The sequence below is a fragment of the Cyrtonyx montezumae genome, unplaced genomic scaffold (genome assembly GCF_038088225.1).
Source record: "Cyrtonyx montezumae isolate F1298 unplaced genomic scaffold, pur_monq_1.0 scaffold_5, whole genome shotgun sequence".
In the NCBI taxonomy this organism is placed as follows: domain Eukaryota; kingdom Metazoa; phylum Chordata; class Aves; order Galliformes; family Odontophoridae; genus Cyrtonyx; species Cyrtonyx montezumae.
Window position 1 is genome coordinate 12,698,836 of NW_027072056.1, and position 20,811 is coordinate 12,719,646.

At 49.4% G+C, this 20,811-nt stretch overlaps 1 protein-coding gene across 2 annotated transcripts in view; it reads left to right on the forward strand.

The window, feature by feature from the left end:
• The window catches only part of FGF12 (fibroblast growth factor 12), a 184,062-nt gene that overhangs the window by 81,212 nt on the left and 82,039 nt on the right, over window positions 1-20,811 (forward strand). The window contains exon 1 of one of the 2 annotated variants that reach the window (XM_065748429.1): window positions 19,419-20,480. The exons of the other annotated variant lie outside the window; for it this stretch is intronic. Coding sequence (XP_065604501.1) covers window positions 20,282-20,480 — 199 coding nt within the window. The 5' untranslated portion in view covers window positions 19,419-20,281. Of the gene's footprint in view, window positions 1-19,418; window positions 20,481-20,811 lie in introns of those variants that run through there. 2 annotated transcript variants of the gene reach the window in all.

Sequence of the window (20,811 nt, forward strand, 5' to 3'; positions counted from 1 at the left end):
ACTAGGCAGTACTTGTGCAATGCCATTGCCTGGGCAGGCGGTAGCACAGTCTGAAGCGTGGAAGAGCTGATGAGCTTCTGCAGACCTGGGTGATTTGAGCAGAGGGATTCCATTAAGTTCTACCATTACAATATACTGCATAAAGTAAAGATGCTATATAGAACAGAAGAGCAGGAGGTCTCCTAGAAGGCAGTTTCTGGCTTGTGCCCATAGACAGCCTCATCCAGCCTTCTGGAGAATTTGCTTTAGCCAAACCTGCACATAACTCATCAGGCAACTTGTAGGACTGCCCTCATGCAGCTGGAGGCCCTTGGGTGCATAGGCAGTGAGGTTAAGCACCCGAGAGAGAAAGGAATAAGCCAGGCTAACCAGGCAGCCATGAGATCTCTGTCTACTGCATGTCCAGCCCAATGTTCAAGACAATTTGTGGAACAAGGATACCTCACCAGATTTAGGGTGGCTCTTGTGAACTAGGTGATGACATCCTGTTCCTACTATAATGATATTTCCACGCTGTGTCAGGAGATCGCTGGTGTGCAGGCTGGAAGCAAGGTACTTGCTGAAAGGCATAAATCTTTCTAGCCAGCTTCACTTGAGTTATTTTTAAGCTCAGGGCAAGCAGTGTGATGAATCCTATCCTGTTAGGGCTGGAGGAGTGGCAGCCAGCTGGACCAGCTCTCTGAAGCATGAGTGCCCTCTTCCTCCTGTCCACATGCCTTACGCTGAGCAGAGAAAGTCCCCAGGCTGTGGCAGCAGTGTAAGGATGGCAGGGAGAGCTAGCACAGCAGCAGTGCTCTGTCTCTGCCAGGCTTTGTGATATTCAGTGGCTCGTCCCTCTTTCTCCAAGCAGTTACACTGGCATCAGTTGTTGATGTAGCTGAGCAAACAGGCACTCCACATGGGAAGGAATGTAACATCTATGAACATGAGCCAAAACCCTTTAATCATAACAAGATAATCCACTAAATAATTTGAGCCTAGCAGTCTACAGGGCATGGGGGATGCTCTGGCTGTGCTCCCAAAGATTCAGAAAGTTCTGTTCCTGCTGCCCTACTGAAGGAGGCAGAGGTGGAAGCCAGTAGAAAAGACATTTGGACTTGGGGTTTTAATTTTTCCCATGAGAACATCACTTGCTAAGTAAAGAAAAAGATAAAAAGCTTGGTTTGGTCTCTCTTTTAAGTTGAATGGTTGTTTGATTATAGTTAGATGTGCTTACCAATAGCTCAAAGACACCACCAGTTCAGCTATAACACCCCACTACTGAGCAGCCTTGTGGGACATCTCCAGTCAAACTCATGCCCCATCAGAGGCATCAGAATTGCTTGTGTTTTGCACCGTAGTGTTCTTCCAGTTAATTAGATTGTCCCCTTAACAGAATTATTCTGAGGATCTAGTTGCTCTCAGCCCAGCCTCTAAATTGCCCACCTTCTGCCATGTGAAGTGAATGTGATACGGTTTACTTCTTTGACAGAAAGGAGTGGTCAAATTCTTTTCTGAAAATGATTCCTAACTCCGTGGCTACTGTTTATTCTGGAGTCCAATCCTGGATTTCAATTTCTGCTTATTCTTAAAAGCAGCATGAGATACATATCCAAATCTGCTAGATAGTTTTTCAAGAGAAAGTACTAACTTTTATTTTAGCGTTAACCTTGAGCGGCTTTCAAAAATAGCCATGTGAACTGGTAACTATCTCCAGAGGCATGTGTACCCTCAGAATATCAGCCCATGTTTCTGTCTTTTATTTACTTGCTTTTGTCATAGACTGAAGCAAAATAATGAACTGAAAAGAGCATTTTTCTGTAATCTGTGATACCTATCAAAGTGCTTTGCATGCTTACCCGAATGTATCGCTTGTGCAAAATTCTCTGCTCCTTACGCTCTCTGTGACACCGTGCAAATCTGCAAAATGAGTGTCACGAACCAAAGGAAGTGAAGCGTGGGGAATGGGGATGCAGACAGGGAGTACCCATGGGGAATCCCTGGGTTGGGGGCAGGAGCCCTTTGAGCTTTGTGGAGCATCCCATCAGCCCTCCATCAGCAGCCAAATCCCCAGTGCAGCGGCAGCCCTGGCAGGGATAAATGGGCCATGCACTGTGCAGCGCCTCAGTGGCACAGTGGCGGTGACGGATTAACCCTCTTCTGCACAACCAGTGCAGAGGTTGCAGCCAGCTGGCAGCTGAGAGCCTCCTCCCTTGGGGACAGCCTGAGAGCAAAGGGCCTGGGGAGCTCTGCAGAGCCCCTGCACTGGGTGCTCAGGGCATCCAAGAGCCCCGGCAGTTGTCCGCTCCATTCCTCTCTCTGGTCCTGACACAAGATATACCTTTTTTTCACAGGAAAAGGAGAATGAGAGCATTTTCATGTCTGGCCTGTGATGTGTGTGACATCTTTGGTGAAAACTAGTATTTTTCCTGCAGCGTTTTCAGGCTGCTGGGTCCCAGGTGGAATTAATGAGGGAGATTTCAACCCAGGGTCTCTCACTGAGGAGCTTGGGGAACACCTGCAGAAATGCACCTCCATGCATTAACCCCTAGTGCCACGTTAACAAGCCCAGCAGGTTCCCAGTCAGCCTTTTCATTCATTTAGAATGATCCATGGTGATGAGAATTAATTATTCTCAAGGAGTTGTTTTGGCTTTTTTGGGCTGTGGGTCCAGAGGGAGACAGCAGTGACAGTGGGACATGAGCTTGCATGGTGCCAGCACCATGATGGAGCAGAGACCACAGCTCCTGGCCCCCTGAGCAGGCCCCATCATAGAACTGTTTCAGCTGGAAGGGACCCTTAAAGGCCATCTGGTCCAACTCCCTGCAATGAACAGGGACAGCTACAGCTCCATCTGGTGCTCAGAGCTCCCTCCACCCTGACCTTGGTTGTCTCCGCAGATGGAGTATCCTCCACATCTCCAGGCAACCTGTGCTAGTGCCTCACCACCCTTATTGTAAAAAACTTCTTCCCCTCTTTTTGTTTGAAACCATTTCCCCTCTTTCTGTCACAACAGACCCTGCTGAAGAGTCTGTTCCTTTCTTATAGCCTTCAGATACTGAAAGGTCGCTCTCATGTCTCGCTGGAGCTTTCTTTTCTCCAGGCTGCACAGCCCCAGCTCTCTCAGCCTGTCCTCACAGGGAGGTTTCTCGAACTGTGACTGTGGCTGCACTTACTCCTGGTCTTGTTGGTGTAACAGGCATTGGCTGGGCAGTCTTTGTAAGTTCTTAGCACCAGGAAAGATGGAAGAGTACTATAAAATGAAATTCTACCATAGAACCCCTTACCACTTCCTCTGGTGTAAAAACAAATGAGGTACAACGTTGCACTGCCATTCTAGGGTCGTTTTATTCCACGTAATGTTAGTGCTCCTATACCTGTGCTGCACCTGAGGCTGTGCTGCAGGTACACAGGAGGCTGCTCTGGCTCTTCTGATGCTCTGTTCAAAACAAAATCTGCTGGAAAAATTGCTAAGAGGAAAGCGCAGCGTTGGCCCGCGGAGGCTTTGCAGCATCCTGCCTGTGCTTGTTATTTGCTGTGATCAATGACACTGCAAAGGCCGTGTCCCAGGGTAGGAAATGCCTAATTGTATAAACAGGCTATACTGGGAAGGCAAATAGTACCCAGGAGAGAAAGCAGTGATGCATTAGAAATAATGGGCTCTGTGAGTGTGATTTTACTGGGCAAGGTAACCTCAAAGATTTAAATAGGGCAGAGATGTGAGGGACTGCTACAGTCACTCTGCAATGTGTTTGCTAGTCAGACAGCAGCTAGCAGTAAAGGCACTGCTTTTTACTGTGTAAGTTCATTTACACTGTGGCTTTGCAGTACTTGTTCTGTGCTAAAGCAATACCCAACAGACAAATGCGTGCAGAGAAATGGGCGTTCAGACAGGAATGTCTACAGTTGTGGATCTTTTCTGTGCATTTTCTGCACATTTTGAAGGTGTCCTCCAGAGCAAACACTGAGTATTTCCCATTTCCTGAGGAGAAACCTTGAAAAGTTGCCACTGTGACCTATTCTCAGTTCTCACTGCAGTCAGGTTGTGAGACCAGGAGGTCCGTGGAAATTTCCCATGCAGGCAGTGCAGCACAAACTGATTTTATTCCATTAAAATGGAATGAAGCACTTGGTATTAATGCTGTGGTGGGAAAAAAAAATATGTGTGGCCTTTTTCTTACAATAATTTCCTGTTTTATAGGACAAATTACAAATGTTGGGCTTGCATGACTGGCAGAGCGAGAACTGCTCAAGGCAACGCAAACAAATAGCTATGAATAATGGAGTGAGCAGGGACCTCACGACTCAGACAAACGAGCAAAGGATGCAGCAAAAGCTGAGCTCGTTAGTGAGTGTTTCCCTTTGGATCTGGGCACCAACACTGCCCACGGGCTGCAACATCCAGAGCTGATGTGGCAGTGCACCTAGCTGCCACGTTGTTTGGTGGGATGCCCAGAGGTTCTGACCATGTTATGCTGGATTCTCACACACCCGGTGCTCAGGATCTAAGCCTCTCCGCTGGGAAAGGAAGACGATGGTAAAAAGAGGTACTAAAGGAGGAGAAACCATCTCCCTCCCTCAGAAATCGGCATCTCCCCAGCCAGGCTCGCAAGCACATGCCAGGGTGCTGCGTGTGTCCGTACGAGCGGCAGGTGGCACTGCGCTGCCGCTGTCGCACTGCTGCCGCCGCCCTGGCAGCGGGACCCCGGCTCGCGGTGCGTGTGCTGGGACAGGGGAGGAAGCCGTGCCGGGCAGAGGTGCTACGGACCCTTTATCGTCCTCGTGGCCCGCTGCTGGGCTCTCCTTACGTACGCGTCTGCTGTACTGGGGAGCACAGGAGTGGGACGCTGGGTGTGTCTCCCGCGGTGCTGAAGCCTCACGACTTGCTGGCAGTGCTTTGCTTAATGCAGCCCAGTCTACCATTCGCATTCTGTGGCGTGGACACGTTGCTGAGCCAAGCTCAGCTCGCCCAAACTCCTGCCGAACTGCTTTCTGCCTGAGTTTCCCCCCCACCATATACCGATGTAAGGCTGATCCTCCTCAAACTGCAGGATTGGATTGAATTCCATCGGTGCAGAGGAGCGTCGATGTCAGGGTGTGGGGCTGTTAGAGGAAGTCTAGAGAAGGGCCATAGAGATGCTCAGAGGGCTGGAGCGCCTCTACTATGGAGAAAGGCAGAGGGAGCTGTGCTCGTTCAGCCTGGAGAAAGCTCTGGGGAGAGTTCATTGCAGTCCTCCAGTACACGAGGGGTGCTTACAAGGAGCAGGGGGAACAACTTTTTATATAGTCTGACAGTGACAGGAGAAGGGGTTTAAACTGAAAGAGGGGAGAATTAGGTTGGGTGTTAGGAATGTTAGGCTCGCCTTCGAGTCTGGGAACGACGGAGCCGCTCAACCACCGCTGGGCGGCACTGGCGCTCCGCCGCCCGCCCCGCCGGGAAGATGCGGTTATGTCCGCCCGCCCCGGGCAGAGGGGGAACGTGGTGAGCCTCATTGCACCTGCTGTAGGTCACAGGGCAGAGCCTTGCTAAAGAATCGCTGCACCTTTTGAAAGCCCTCGCGGGCATCCGTAACAATCTTAGAAGAGTAGGAGAAGTGTACTTAAAATAGAACTTTGACTCCTCAGTTGTTAGTGTTGTAGATCTCAGGGCACGTGTACCTGTCTTGACTGATGTAAACATGTGCTGATTTAAATGCTTGCTTTCTTAAGACCCTGTGGACTGTGGACTGTACAGGGTCTGGATGGGATGGAGTTAGCTTTCCTCATAGCAGCTAGAGCAGTGCAGGTACCAGGCCAGTGGCTTTAGCTGAGCAGGGCTGGCACAGCATCACAGATCAATGCAGCCCCCTCCACTTAGGCAACAGGCAGCTCCAGGACAGCTGCCATCAACTGGCCAAGGGATGTCCCATGCCACACGACATCATACTCCACAATAACAGCTGGGGAAGAATTCCGTTAATGAAAGTGTTGGCCTTTCCAAGCACCCACCATGCGTATTAAGACCCAAGAGATGGCTGAACATTGCTTGCTGATAAAAAATAGACAATATTTTTCTCCTTTTACTCCTATGCAACCTTTGCTTTTTTTTCCTTTTCTTTTAACTAAACTGCTCCTGGTCTCCAATCATGAGCCTTTTTCCATTGTATTTTCTTCCCCTTTTCTTTCGAAGAGAGGAACTGAGAAAGAAAAATGAAGTTGCAGGATGTTTTGCAGTCTTCCCCCCACCTCAAATGCAGTAGCTGTTAAAATTTTTGAATTCTTACCCAAATCAATCTTTTAAGGGTAGAATAAATAATCTATAAAAGAAACAAGATTTGGCACATTAAAATAGCTCAATGAACCCAATATTGTTTTCTTTTTTTTTTTTTTTTTTTTAATTCATTGGAGGAAAAAAAGATGAGTCAGTATGTATTTTTCTACTTTTCCACTCTCTTCACAATAACAAAAAAGAAAAAAGGGAAGAAGAAAAATGGATAAAAACTGAAATTGCCTGTGCAATTAATCTGACAGCCTTTTGGATGCAGTCACTCTTGCTGTGTTGTTATAGAATCGTAGGGCTTGGAAGAGACTTCTTGAAATCATCTAGTTCAGCTCCTTGCTGAAGTGGGTTCCCTACAGCAGGTTGCACAGGGAAACATCTAGGTGGGTCTCAAGTATCTCTAGAGAAGGCGGCTCCACAACCTCAGTGTACACAAGGGATGGGGGTTCCCTTGTGCCTGGAAACAGTGTCTCATGATCCAAAATAATTTCCTTGAATCAGCGCTGAGATCTCTGGGGTCTGGGTGGGATGAGTGGGTCCCCGCCTTGTTTGGCACCTCAGACCTCTTCCCCTCTTCTGTGCTGCCTTGCTTCTCTGTCTTTGTGCTGCTTGGGGAGGGACGATGGTGCTAAGATCAGAAGTCCTGGCAAAGCAAGGTGGCAACCTTGTCACTTAGAGCAGAGACACTGGAATGCTGTGTGCTGTAAATATGCTGAAATAGCCAGCAAGGGGCACGAGGCTGCTCTGCTTGTACAGGGGCTGCCTGTACAGCCATGCAGGGGGACATAAAATATGACACGGTCACAGCTGAGCAGGGATGCAGTGATGTGTCAGCAGAAAAGTGTGCTGGGCCCTTCAGAAAAGGAAGACCTTCCTGACAGCTGTATCTCTGTGAGCATCAGGGGAGTGTGGGCTCCTCCATCAGCCCCCCTTCCTCTGAATTGCTTTACAAATCCCACCTCCATTGGGCACCTACAAGAGCTCTGATCCTCCAGGAAAATTACTTTGCAAGCTTTCCTATCATGAAGGCTCCCAAAAGCACTATTATTGCCCACTCTTATGGCTAGGAGGAATTTGATGTGTGGGTAGGAGGTACCACCTTGGTCACTGTGCTGCTGGCAGACCTGGGGGTAGAACTCAAGCTGCTGACTCGGAGCTGTGCTTTGGCACTGAGGGTGGTCTGCAGCACTTGTGTCCCAAATGCTCCATTGCTATGCTTGTGAACTAGGCAGAAAGACTGCTTTAATTTCAGCGTACGCCACCAGAAGTAGGGGGAGGGGAAAAGAAGGGGAAGGAGGAGCAGATAAAAATCAGAAAATTAGAATTTATTACAATGAAAGCCAAAGTGCTAGAAGCCAAAACTGTCGTTGTAGTGTGAGCTCTATTTTGATAGTGTCCTATTATATTGTATAAGAGGTTGAACATGCGTAAGATCTTGGTTGTAATTATCTGATTTGTGATATGTGGCTAATGTGTACTTGTTGTTCTGCCGTACATTATGCAGCAGCAATTCATTTCTAAACAACATTAACTGGCAATACAGCAGTTCAGTGCAGAAATTACAGGCATAAGCATTAAGTTTTACTTAGGCTGAGTTGCAGCCAGGAGAGGAGATAGCATTCCTGGTGGGGTCCTGCTCTGAGCATGCTGGGTATCCCCAAAGTGCTCAACAAGCAGACAGACACAGCCAGCATCCACATACAGCAGTGCCACACCTGGCATCTTCCCCATGCTGGAGTGAGCTTGTGGCAAGTAGTGTCCCTACAGCTGATCAATAGCAGAGATTGGTGGCAGTGGCTTTCAAATTAGATAAGCTTCTGAGCTGATGTTTGAGTGATGGCAGCAATATAAACATTTGACTGAGTACCCTCCTGTCATTGCATCCCTAACAGCATTTACATAAGGCCATTTGTATTTGATGAGATCTTTTCTTCCAATTTCTTTAACGACACGACTAAATAAAAACACTCAATAATTGCTGGTGCTTATTTTAATTCATCTCTTAAACGGGTAAGGCCATTAGGATAGATATATTTTAAGACAGAACAATTAGCAAAGGTTAAAGGGACATTGTTCATTTAAAAATCCATTGAATGTACACCAAACCTCTCCCAGTTCTCAGAGCCTTGACAAGTAATGTTACAAAGATGAGAAGTATTGGTGCTACAGATGAGAGAAAGGGTCTCCCAGGTGATGCCCAGAGAGCTGGGGGTGCCCCATCCCTGGAGGTGCTCAAGGCCAGATTGGGTGGGCCCTGGGCAGCCTGAGCTGGTATGGGGCAGCCAGCCCACAGCAGCTGTTAGGACTGAATGGGATTTAAGGTCCCTTCCAACTCAAACCATGTTATGATTCTATGTTATTTTATTCTATGATTCTATGTTATTTTAGCCTGTGTCTTGTCATTTTTTCACAAATGTGTGCAAAATCATAGGGGCAGAACGAGAGCAGAAATGTGCCCACTAGTCCTCTTGGAAGCATCTCATGCCTCTGATCACTAGAAACCATGTCTAATTTCTAGTCTAAATTTATTCTTGGCCAGTTTCTGCTCGTTTGCTCTTGTGCCAGCATTGTCCTTCAGCTTATCTGTCCTCTGGCTGCTGTAATTTATGCCCTGTTTACATTTCTTTCTGCCTGGGCAATGAAGATCTATGAAACATGTCCATTCTGCTTTAGTTTGTAGCTAGTTTCACTTTCTTAATTGCTCCAGTGCCAGGGTTTCAAGCAACACAAGGGAACATCCTTTGTTTTAGAAATAAAAGCTTTCATTCAAGCTGTGTAATATTATGGACATGTTTTCTGTTTGATTGAAGGTTTATGAGTACTCTATTTTTTTTTCCCACAAAATTGAGAAGCTGGGCCAAACTCGAGCTGACAGAGTCCACGCATAATGGTTTAAATAAATAACAAGAGAAAGAAGACTTTTCATACCCTACATTGTGCTATGGGTGGGGAAATTGAAGTGAGAGGATTGCATCAGTGGCTGGAGCCATCCAAGTGCAAATATTAAGGCTGTAAGTGGCATGTAGCTTTTTCTAGAATGAGTACCTGGTGCTTGCCTTCTGCTGGTTGTATTTGAAGGGGAGCTCAGCAGCAGTTCCTTTGCCATGTTGAAATGGGGTGAAAGCTGTGGGTGCTGCACAGGGATGCCCTGCATGCCCCAAGTTCAACTGGGAATATTGGTAGTCCAAGGGGCTGGGGCTGCAGTTTGGAGGGAGCTTCAGTCAGGTCTGGAATCCTTCTTCATTCACACCCATTTGTATCCTAGCTCATATTTTTTAGCTCATGACAGTTTAGACTCGCTAGTGAATAAGCAAGGACCTGAAAGTTGTTGAAGGTAATGAAGTGTCTATGAAATATGCTCCTTCACAAGGACATGTTTGCGTTGCATATGTTCCTTTTACTGCTACTGTCTTCAAGCTTCTTTACCTGCATCTTTAATGAGGAGGCAGACGCTGCCCTGGTGGCTGCGGATCTGCAGACTTAATTTCCTAAGTGCCTGAGGAAGTTGCTGTGGAGTTAAAGGTGTCTCTGTTTCTCATTCTCTTTGTTGCCAGGTCAGACTTTTCAGATGAGGGCACCTTCTTGAACTCCACATTTGATAGTGTTTAAGGTGGTCTGGATAAGGTATTAGAGACACCACTTTCTAGAAGCATCTGCCATAGCAGACTGAAGACACCAGCAAGATCCATCTCTGCTCCAGGGAACTGCAGAAAAATAATTCTGTGCATGTCTGATGCAGAGAAACAGAGACTGAGAGTATCTGGATTTCCACTTCTCTGCTGCCCTGGCCTTCTTTCAACTCTAAAGGATGCTCTTTGGGCAGAAAATCCCAGTACATCTGTACAGTCAATGGATAGCTGGTCAGCCCTGTGTGGAGTGCCAGTGGTCTGTGTTGCCATATTGCCACCTGTACCCAGCACAAATCCATGTTCTCCTTAGTTACTGACAAAAATATCTCTTCAGAAGCCTTCCAATAATTACTCAAGCACCCACTTAAGAGGCTTTTAATTTAGATTCCCCATCCTCCACACTCATGCAATTTCCAATTGCAGGCACATCCAGTCTTGTGAAAAAGCTTCTGCCAAAATAAATGCAAATGAATTGTCCCCCAGTTTGTACTGCCTTGTATGAGCTTCTGTGAGCCTATAGCATCCCAAAAGATGGCATTTCCAACAGGCCAGGGTAGAAGCATTCAATCATAATGAAAGGTGAAAGCTCTCGTGAGTTTCCCTGCATCTGACAACACTTGGCAATGCTACAGCACCTTCAGTTGGAGTGCTGCAGGCTGTCGTGCCAGCTAGTCTAATTTCCAAAGGTTGCCCTGTACCCCTGCTGCCCTATGGTGTTCATGGGCTCCTCTAAATGCTCTGGGGACAGTGACAAGGATGGATCATAACCACTGTGCTCAGTGCCATAAGAGGCATGTTCCCAGCTTTGCAGCTTTTTCTGGAGTAATAGGAAGGGAAAATCAGATGTCCTCTCATCCTTAAGGAGCCAACTGTTTTCAAGGGGAGACTTTTGGGCAGGACTTTAATGGGTAAGAAAGGTCTGTTGCCTGTCACTCTGTGCTTAGTAGGTCATTGCTCTGCAGATATTTCTTCTGTTTTACAGGGGGCAGTCTCTAGACACCAAACTCAGTCAGTGGCTTGTCCGTAGCAGGGCTCCAAAAGGACTTTAACTGAATAATGTGTTTTGTGTTACCCAGTGAATAAGACTAAAGAGACACTAGGTCTTTCTCTGAAGTGGGAAAAGAAACGTACATGCAAAGGGCCAGTAAAAATCCATAGCTGAACTGAGAAGAGGAAAGAAATCACATAGTATGGGAACTCTTTGTTCAAAAGGAGCTGTAGAGACAATGTGAATGAAGGAAACAAGGGCATAGATTTGCCCGTGTCCAAAAGCTATTCTTGTAAAGCTCCAGAAGTAGTTACATAGTGGCTACAAGGTGGCTGAAGCAGCTACTTCAGCTCCTGCTTTAAGCTCTCCTGGAGTTGAGCAGAAAAAGGACAAAGCTGTAATTCATGCGTGGAGATAGATGCGAGTGGCATAGGTTGGGAGTCTGTGACAGGAGGCTGTAGAAGGAGCCACCAAACAACTGATAATGGTCCTTTTTTCCATTCAAAAATGTATTTTTATCAAAACTGTGGGAAGAGAAAGGGAGCAGCCATTTCAGAAAAGCCCATTGCATGGGTAATTAAAGCCCTGGTTTCATGCCACTGCTCTACCTTGTGCGAAAGCAGAGACTTGAATCTTAGTCTTGAAAGTGGTACAAACACCAGCACTCCCACAGCAGTGTGCAATCTCGCTCTTCTGGCATTTCCTAGTGATCTCCAAAAGGTCTCATTTTCATTTCTTGTGGGAAACAGGCATAACTTTGAAATCTTGGGGTTTTCTGCAGAGCAGCTTTCCCTTCTCTTCAGCTCCGGTGCTGCCTTACACTAAGTGAGGCTCAGCAGCCAGGTGGAGAGGACTGACTGTGATTGCACAGTCAGGTCTCCTGCTTTGCTCAGGTCGGCACAGCACAGTAAGTCCTCAGTGACAGGAATATCAATTTGGGCAAGAAACTTCTAGATAAGTGAGATTTGGATAAGGTGTTACGAAGGGCTGTTCACAGCTGAGAGTGCTGCAGAGCCGTGTTCCCATGGAGGCTGTGGGATTCCACTGCTGCAGGTCCCAAAGCAGGGACCAGACCAACCTTGTGGGGGATGATGAAGGAACTGTTGGCACAGTGCAGAGGTGACCTCTCTGAGGCTCTTTGTACCCTTTGTGCTATGATATCAGCTCATCTATTTTTGAAAAAGGTTGACTCTCAGGATAAAACAATAGAGAATCCATCACAACTCTTGCCATATCATTCTCTTGATGAATTACCTTTGCTATTAACAATAAATGTGAGCCTTGCCTTGACTTATAGCCTCCGGATCTCATCCTGACTTTGCTGGATTGAAGAGTCCCTCCTTTTGAAAACGTTCTTACTGAGAGGTGAGAGATTTATCAGTCAGAGCCAAGTCATCTTTGTCGTTCTCTTGGTGCAGAGCATCTCAAATATTTTTCTTCTGTGTCCAGTCTTTCAGCAACATCAAATGATCAGTAGCCACAGTATTGCCAGGCTAAATACAACTGATCAACAAGAATGAGCTGGCCACTAGCCTTTGTATCATTGAGGTACAACTGTAGCAGCATTTCTGCTCCTGCTCCTTATTGTTCTGCTGATGCACCCCAGGTGGCTTGGGCTCTCCCAGTTGCAGTCCCATTCAGTCATCTTTCTCCCATGGCTCCCAGTTCCCAGAGTCACTGCTTTCTGGAAAAGCGTGCCCAGTTTTGAGGTAATACATCCTGCACTCTTTGTTCCTGGCGGTTTGTTCTGGCTGCATTAGAATGAAACTTGTTTGCATGCACTCCGTTCCTCAGTCAGTTCCGTTCCGTCCCTTCTCCAAACCCGCTGTGATCATTAATTACTGCTGCATTAGTCTTTGTATCCTTGGCAAACTTAGATTTGCTTCCAGGCCAGTGATATCTTTATTGGTGTCTGGATTGCAATAACTGTTTGTGAGACTCAGGGGAGAAAAGATATGGTGTTTCATTTTACTGAGGAGATGGAAGCATTGATTTATTGCTGGGGAGGAAAATAAAAGACAACACGAATAGCACGACGTGTGTTTTGAGGCAGGGGTATGTGGGGGAAGTGATGAATTCACATCAGTCCTTTTTACACTGCACGTTAGGACAGCAGGGAAGGAGAGAGTCTTCAAACCTCGTCCTAGGTGTGTGATAGCTGTAATCTCTTATTTACATTTAGTGTTGAGTATGCCCTTGCAGTGTGTGGGAGAAATAAGCAGGTTTGGTTAAGTAAGATGCAATCTGGATGCATGTAACTTCAGAAACATCCTGAGGGCAGGATTAATGTCCCGTCACTCCTGCTCTGCAGAGCTCCATGGCAGTGGGAGGACCAGGTTTTGTCAGAATCACTGCGTTGCTGTGAGCTCTCTGAGCTGCAGAGTCTCAGCTGAGAACCCATAGGAGCCTCACTCTTCAGGACCCACAGATTTTGAAGTACAACCTGAGGCTGAGTGTTGACCTGCCACGAGTTTGAAGGCTGCATGAAGAGCCAAGCCAATCTAGGGGTCACTGAACTTTCCAAGGCTTTAGATTTGGCAGGAGTCATTCTGTGCAGACAGATTTATGGGCCTAGGGGGAGTTTGTTATTTCTCCTTGACAGTTTTGTTCCCTGCCTCCCCCTCTTGGCCTCTGCCAATGTCATGTACATGCATTAAAAAGGATGGTGTCACCAAGCCTTGAGTTGCTGGAACACAGATGGACCCATAGCCCTGCTGCAGGGATGTGACAGGGGGTTCATTTTCCCTCCCTTCTTATCATATTCCATCACATAATTGGGCTGTTTTGCCTCAGCCAGGATCTAATCAGGGAGAATCTGTTTGACTTTCAGCAAAGTCAGCTTGAAACTTTAAATTGAAAAGCTTTTCCCAACACGCTTTAAAATGCCTTTGGTTGGAATCAGTGTTTGGCTGCATGTTGACAACATGAGGTGGTTTCATGTGAGTACAGCTTTCCTTCCTCCCGAGAAGGAGGAAAAGCACAAGACCTCGTAAGCCCTGGGGTTGGTTGGTCAGGGGATGAAACTGTGCAGCAGGGCCACAGCCACACTCCACCCAGACCATATCACCTTTTGGAGTAGGGCAATTCTCACATTACTGAATGTGTTGTGTGAAGTGGGCTGCAGGCTGTCTTCGTGTAGGATTCAGAAAGCCAACTGTCCTACAGAGGGAAAGTTGTCAGAGTTTTCTTGTTCCTATAAACCCCACCACCCTGAGGGTGAGGTGGGTGTTGCTCTCTGGTGTCTGCTTTACCTGTTTCAGCAGATGGAGGGAGTTTCTGGATGGTCAGGGGAACTCACAGAGAAAGAGGAGGCAGGGGAGGAAGGATGGAAGGCAGCTGCCTGTCCTGTCTTTCAAACTCAGGAGCTGTGGGACAGGCAAGAAGATATGTGTCTCCTTCCTATGTGCTCAGCTGTGTGCTCCTGTATCCCTTGCATTGGCTGAGGGGACTCCTAGCTCTGCCCTGCACAAGGTTATCTGACAATGAAGTCTCACTCCTTCCATTGATTGTAGGCCCTTCAGTAAGACTACCTGGGAGCAGTCACAGGGCAGCTGTTTGCTGGCCCTTTCCCTGGACTCCCAACGTTAACAAAGCTATGACTGAAGCACAGGAATGCAAAGGCAGCAGACTTTCATGCTTTGACCTGCCCTGGGGAAGTCAGGGGCAGAATGCTTGATGGATGGGGCTGTTGGGGTTGTAACAGAGACCTTGGAATGAGCCCAAGCTGATCAAGGCCCACTGCTGTGGGACAACACCAAGCTGTCTGTGGAGAGCTTTCTCTTTGTACCCAGGAACAGCTTCCATTGCTACAAATCTCTTTCATTTCTTATTTTGTGGAACCCACCTTAGCAGCAGGGAGTATGCAGCAGGAGCTCCTCTGGATGATCTCATTCCCTTTGAGATCCCACTTTGATCAGGTCCTTCTAAGAACCCACCAGACAAAAGTATTTGGCTTCTTGAGGGAAACCGCATCAAGTATGTTTGTTCCTAGGCAGCCATGGATGCCTGCAATGGAGTCAGGCTTTCCTGTGCTCCCTTTCCTCCACCTGGTGCAGGCAACAGGTCACCAAAGAGAAATAAAACCTTTGTTAAGCAGAGTTCTTCTCCTAGAAAGCAAAAAGCATAAACATATAAAACCTGAATGGAACAGTTTCCTTCCCCAGGCTCCAGTTGGGCTTGCTGTGCCAGTGCTGTTTTTCAGCAGTGGTTTCACTCTGCAACCTGCGTGGCTGCTGACCTGCCGCTGGCTTTAAGCACAGGCAGCAAACCCGACCTCTCCCCAGCTAGAGTTGTTTCTAAAGGCACTGCACAGCCTAATGAATACTCTAGTGATGAGTTGCAAATTTTGTTTTAATTGAATCTTTGAAGCCAAAAAGAGGGTGAGGGGCCCATTAAATAAATTATTTTCATATAGCAGTCAGATTATGCTCACTCTTCTGTGTTTATTAAAAGGCCTCGTCAGCTCAGAGCTCAGCTGTGCGAGAAAAGCCCAGAAAGCCAGCCAGTTTTCCTGCTCTGCTGCTGTTTTAGGGCCAGATCTCTCCACCAGAACAGCAGATTTTTAAGGGGCCATGTGAATTCTTATTAGGCATCCAAACACAGATATAAAACCATGCATTGTAAACAGAATTACCCTGCATATAAAACAAGCAAAATACTGTAAGGTCTTTTCTTTTCCTTATCAGGTTACCCAGGCATATTTTTTAAAAAGTCCACCCACGCAGTGAGACTGAGGAATGCCAGAGCTGCTTGCATTTTAATTATGTTAGACATGCAGCAAGGGGCTACCTTGTAAAGAACAGAGTTAATAAAACATGGATACGGGCTTAATTCCACTTAATAACCAGACCTGGCAATGCACGTATTTTAGATGTAATTTACACAGGGTGGGAATTCGGTACAATTCTTACAAGGGGGCTGCATGCAGACTTCCAAACTCAATGGTGCCTTCCTATTGGAAGAGATTTGTTGCTATGCTGCTATGAGATGGTGAATTAGGCCATTCATAATTATTGGCGAGAGATGGGTGTCTTTCTTTCCCCATTCAGCTACAGCAATACACTTATACATTTTAAAGTGCTGTTGAATTTAAATCTCCCTAAACTTTGTGCATGCATTTTTAGTAGCTATGCACATAAAAGAGCAAATAAAATAAAAAATAAAAAAAAAGCATACATTTCAATCTGTGGGTAGCTGTCTGCACACAGAATTAGTAGAAGAGAGATATGTCTAATGACTGAACCTACAGAATATAGCCCATGGCTTTTGAAGGCTCTATGAAAAATAAACAGGATATTCTGTTAGCAGCCCTGCGGGAATTATTGCACTTCGCTAAGGAAGGATGCCAATAACCTCCGTTTTGACCTAGATAGATCATTCTGTTTAGGAAGGTAAGGGAATGCAATTCTAGATGTCTTCTCTATTCAAGCCAGTGAAGCTCTTAAATTCCTCCAGGCCTTTGTTTTTAAACCCCAGCACTGAGGACAGAAGAATTTATTCACCGGGTGATCAAAGCCTCGGAGGTGACAGGGGTGATCAAAGCCTTGGAGGTGACAGCACGTTGAAATGTTTATGTTGGCCTCCTTCCACAGCACGTGCCTGGTGTGCAGGCTTCTTTCTGCCCAGAGTGAGGACCAAAGGGCATTTAACAGGCCTTATGATCAGGAATGGAGAATCTGCTGCTTGCTCGTATGTGCAGGATGGCCTTCCCAATATCTGCAGGAGCAGCACCAGGATCTCTCCACTGTGGTCACAGCACAGTTTGCTTGTTTGTTTTGTGAATCAGTGCAGCTTTCTCCTTCCCTCTTCACAGTGCAGAGTGTGCAGCTCTCCGGGCTGGAAGTGAGGAAGGAGCTCCAGGGAGAAGAAGGAGGGAGAAAAACTGCCATTATAGGTTATAGGGATATTAATATTGTATTAATACTATTATAGAGAGTTTAAAAAAGATGTAGATAGATAGAGATGTAAAGAAATGTGTGCCTTAAGGAAAAATGCCACATCAGACCAGTTTGGTCAAACAATGGAGCTTGCTTTGGTGGCAGTGAGGGGTGCAGAGCCCACCTGCAGTGGGAGCACTCCGTGCACAGTTGTGCACTGCACTGCCCTCAGAAGGGCAGCTAAGATAGATGGACATGGAGACAGCTTCAGCTCTGCTTCCCCAAATGGAAGTTGGATGGGAGAACTTCTGCTGACACAGTGTAGAGCATGTGTAGGCCTTTGTGCTTCGCTTGGCAGCCCACCTAAGATGACACATTTCCCCCGCAAGAATGACAGTGCAGGAGCACAATGAGATTGGCCTTCAGTTCCCTGGCTCGAGCCCACTCTGGACTTGCTTGGTGTTGTTAAAAGCATGGGTTGCTCAGAACTGCTGCGAGCTGGGGTGTGATCCAGAGTGGTGCAGAGCAGGTGCACATGCCAGTAATGTCACCAGGAGTTCATGGCACAGTGCCTGCATTGAGAACCAAACCATGGACTGCTTGGCCATCTATAAATAAAGACCTGTGAGCTAGTAAATGCAATATTATATCCAACTTCAGGAGCTCTGTTTAATTTAATTCCATTACTGCAGAAGGTGAGAGACCGGGGAGAAGCATTTCTTCTTGGAGTTGCAGCAGCTTTTTTCTCAGAGAGCAAATCACCAACATGCCCTGTGAGCAGCTTTATCACCAATTAGGATCATTTTTAAGTGCAGAGCTGCTGCTTTGGGTTTGCAGCTACACAAGAAAATAAGTGAGTCATGTGACAAAATATGTGAGCTCATTTAAAGTAGGGGGGGGATAAAACAGAATTCTTTTACCAGACTACAGTCAGAAAGTAGCTTTATGTAGAGATGGAAAACCTCTTTCTTGGGGAGATATCAGATTTGCTCACATCCTTTGAAGATGGAGCTTTGGATAATTCACTGGGAGTTCAGACAGTGATTCTCTGATTGCAAACAGCTTTCTTTAGGCCATGCCTGTACCTTGTACTGCAACATTCTTTGATGTCAAGTCAAATAATCCAGCAGAGAAAATTAAAATATGAAGCATTTTAGTTACAGGAAAGGAAAGAAAAATCTTTATTGATCGGGACAGCGAAATCTGCTCAAAATAATTGGCAGCAGTTAAAAAGAAATTCACAGCCTGACGTTTATATCTCCTGAATGGGTGTGAATATCTTCCTCCCCTGTTCTCTCCTGGAGAACCTGATTGTGCATCGTTGGCACCCCAGGATTATGAGTGAAAATCAGGAAGTAATGCTGGAGTTTACCTCATCCTTGTGCTCGCAGTGGGTGGATATTTCGGTTACCTTCTTTTCCTCGATGCATTACAATAGTTCAGAGCTGAAGTTCTTGCTGTGAAGTGGTGACACAGATTATTTTGCTGAAGTTGGTGATTCCCAGAGGGTTCCCCAGTTGGTTTAAAATGCTCTGTTCATCCCAGCACCTTTGGGACTGGATTCAGTCTCACCCCGCCACTGGTACTTGTCCCAGGATACTTGGGGCAGCTGAGATTTCTTGACCCTATGCTCCCCCAGGTAACCTACAGCTCACCGAATTCTGCACACAGACACAGTCGCTTTTACTTGAACCTGAAAGTTGGCGAGCCACCATTCTTAGGGCAGCAGCAACAGTCTGTACCATCAGAGGCGTATTTCTTCAATTCAGTTCAGTGAACTTTTTGTGTGTGGAGATATGACGGAGTCAACCCAGCTTAGGCGCGTTGCCCTGAGCAGAGCATGTGCTGATAAGCCCGTGTTGTGCCCTGGGACCGCAGGTACTGGGGGGCAGCCCGGCAATGCCCACCACTGCAGCCGCCCTTCATGCCCCACGGACGAGGCAGCCGCCCCCCAGCAGCGCAGCCCCGCCTCTGTCTAGAGAAGAGGAGAAAGCCGTAAGAACGCTCGGCGGGCAGCTCCGGTGGCCGCGGAGGTAGCCGAGACGGCTGCGCACATCTCCGGCGTCTCCTTAGTCGGGGCCGGCCGGGGCTGCGGGCCCAGGGACGCCCGTTTCCCGGTGGGGGCGGCCCGGGGAGGCTCCCGAGGGCTGCCCGGGCGAAGGGACAGAGCCACCGCGGAGCTGCAGTTGCCTCGCTCTGCCTGCGCGATTTTTTTCTCATCCGAACCTCGATCACGTAGGATTGCGTAGAGAAGGGCGAGCGGGGAGCAGCTGCAATCCTCCCCGAGCCCGTAGCCCAGCTCCCGGCCGGCACCGACCGCCGCGGGGCTGCGGAGCTCCCCGCCGCTTTGGCAGCGGCCCCGCGCTGCGTGGGAGTCCGGGGGGGGAGGCTTCCCCGGCCGCTCCCTCCCCTCTTCCCCCCCCCCCGTTACAGCCGGGCTGAGCCGGAGGATGCGGGAGGGCGGCGGGTGCGGCTCGGCTCCTCCTCGCCCCGCCGCCGTCGGGCGGCACCGCGAAGCGTCCTGAGCCCCGCACGGAGCAGCAGCAGCGGCAGCCGCACCCCCCCACATCGCCCTCCTCCTCCTCCTCCTCCTCCTCCCCGCCTCGCATCGCTCCTCCTGCCGCCGTCCCCGCCGCGGCAACCGGGCCCGGGGCCGCCCCGGTGCTGAGCGCCCGCGGCTCCCGCCGGGCCGGGCCGGAGGATGCGGGCTGCTGCCGTCGGGGAAAAACGCGGCCGGGGCAGGGGAGGCGAGCGGGGCAGGAGGAGCTGCGCCAGCCATGGCGTTGTGAGCCCGGGGCGCCGAGCTGCGGCGATGTGAGCTCGTACCCGCGGCCGGAGCGCTTCTTTTTTTTTTTTTTTTTTTTTAATTTAATTTTATTGCGTTGCCTCTTTTTGCTTTGTTCGCTGGCCTGGTGCTTTTTCTCGTGGCCGCTTTGCCTTCCCCTCCCGCCCTTCTCCGCGAGAGGAGTGGGGAGGGGGGGAAAAGAGGAAGAGGAGGAGTGCAAACAGAAATGCAGCGCGGCTCGCCCTGAGCCCGGCCGCGGGAGCGGAGCGGAGCCGCGGGACGCGTCCATGTGCGCGCAGTGCCGCGCCGCGCCTGGGAACCACCGCGCTGGGGTCGGGGCCGGCCGCGGGCCGGGGGGGCTCTGACTCATCCCACGGCCCCTCGCCCCAGCGGAGCGGAGCCGCGCCGCAGGGACCCGCGGATCCTCCGCGCACACCCTCTGGACACAGCAGCCGCCGGCGGACCTTTGCGAGCGGGGCGGCCGCCTCCCGGATTTACAAGGCTCGGGGGCACCGCCGGCCCGGCCGGGATTTGCGCTCGCCGGGGACGGACCCATGGGCGGCGGGGTCCGGCGGCCAGCCATGGTTGTTAGCCGGGGCGCCCCGCTCCGCCTGGCCGGCTGAGCCCTCCCCGCTGCCGGGACTCGGGGCCGCAGCGCGCTAAGCGGGGCGTCCCCGTCCCCTCGGGGCGCGGCGGCGGCTCGGCCCCAGCGCGCTCCCCCGGACCGGAGCGGCGAGGCGAGGCGCGGGGGGCCCATGAGCGGCGATGGCAGCGGCTATCGCCAGCTCGTTGATCCGGCAGAAGCGGCAGGCGAGGGAGTCCAACAGCGACCGGGTGTCCGCCTCCAAGCGCCGCTCCAGCCCCAGCAAGGACGGGCGCTCCCTCTGCGAGAGGCACGTCCTGGGGGTCTTCAGCAAAGTGCGCTTCTGCAGCGGCAGGAAAAGGCCGGTGAGGAGGAGACCGGGTGAGTACCGCGGGCCGGGGCTGTGGGGACCGGCTCCCTGGCGTGGGGCAGCCCCATTCCCGGGTGCCTCCAGCCGTCGGGGGGAGGAAGGGCTCGCTCCGCGCTCAACTTCGCCCGGGCGCTGCGGTCTCTCCCCGAGCTGCGGGGTCGCTGGGCGCAGCCCTTCGCCGCAGCCCGAAGGAGGGGCACAGCGGCTTAACCCGGGGTCGTATTTTCCAGCCTCCCGCTAGGTTCGCTTTTTAAATAACGTGCTCTTATTTTCTGCATCGTGACAAGGGGATCGATAAGCTGAGGATCAATTGGAATCGCGGCTGTGTGATAACTCGATCCC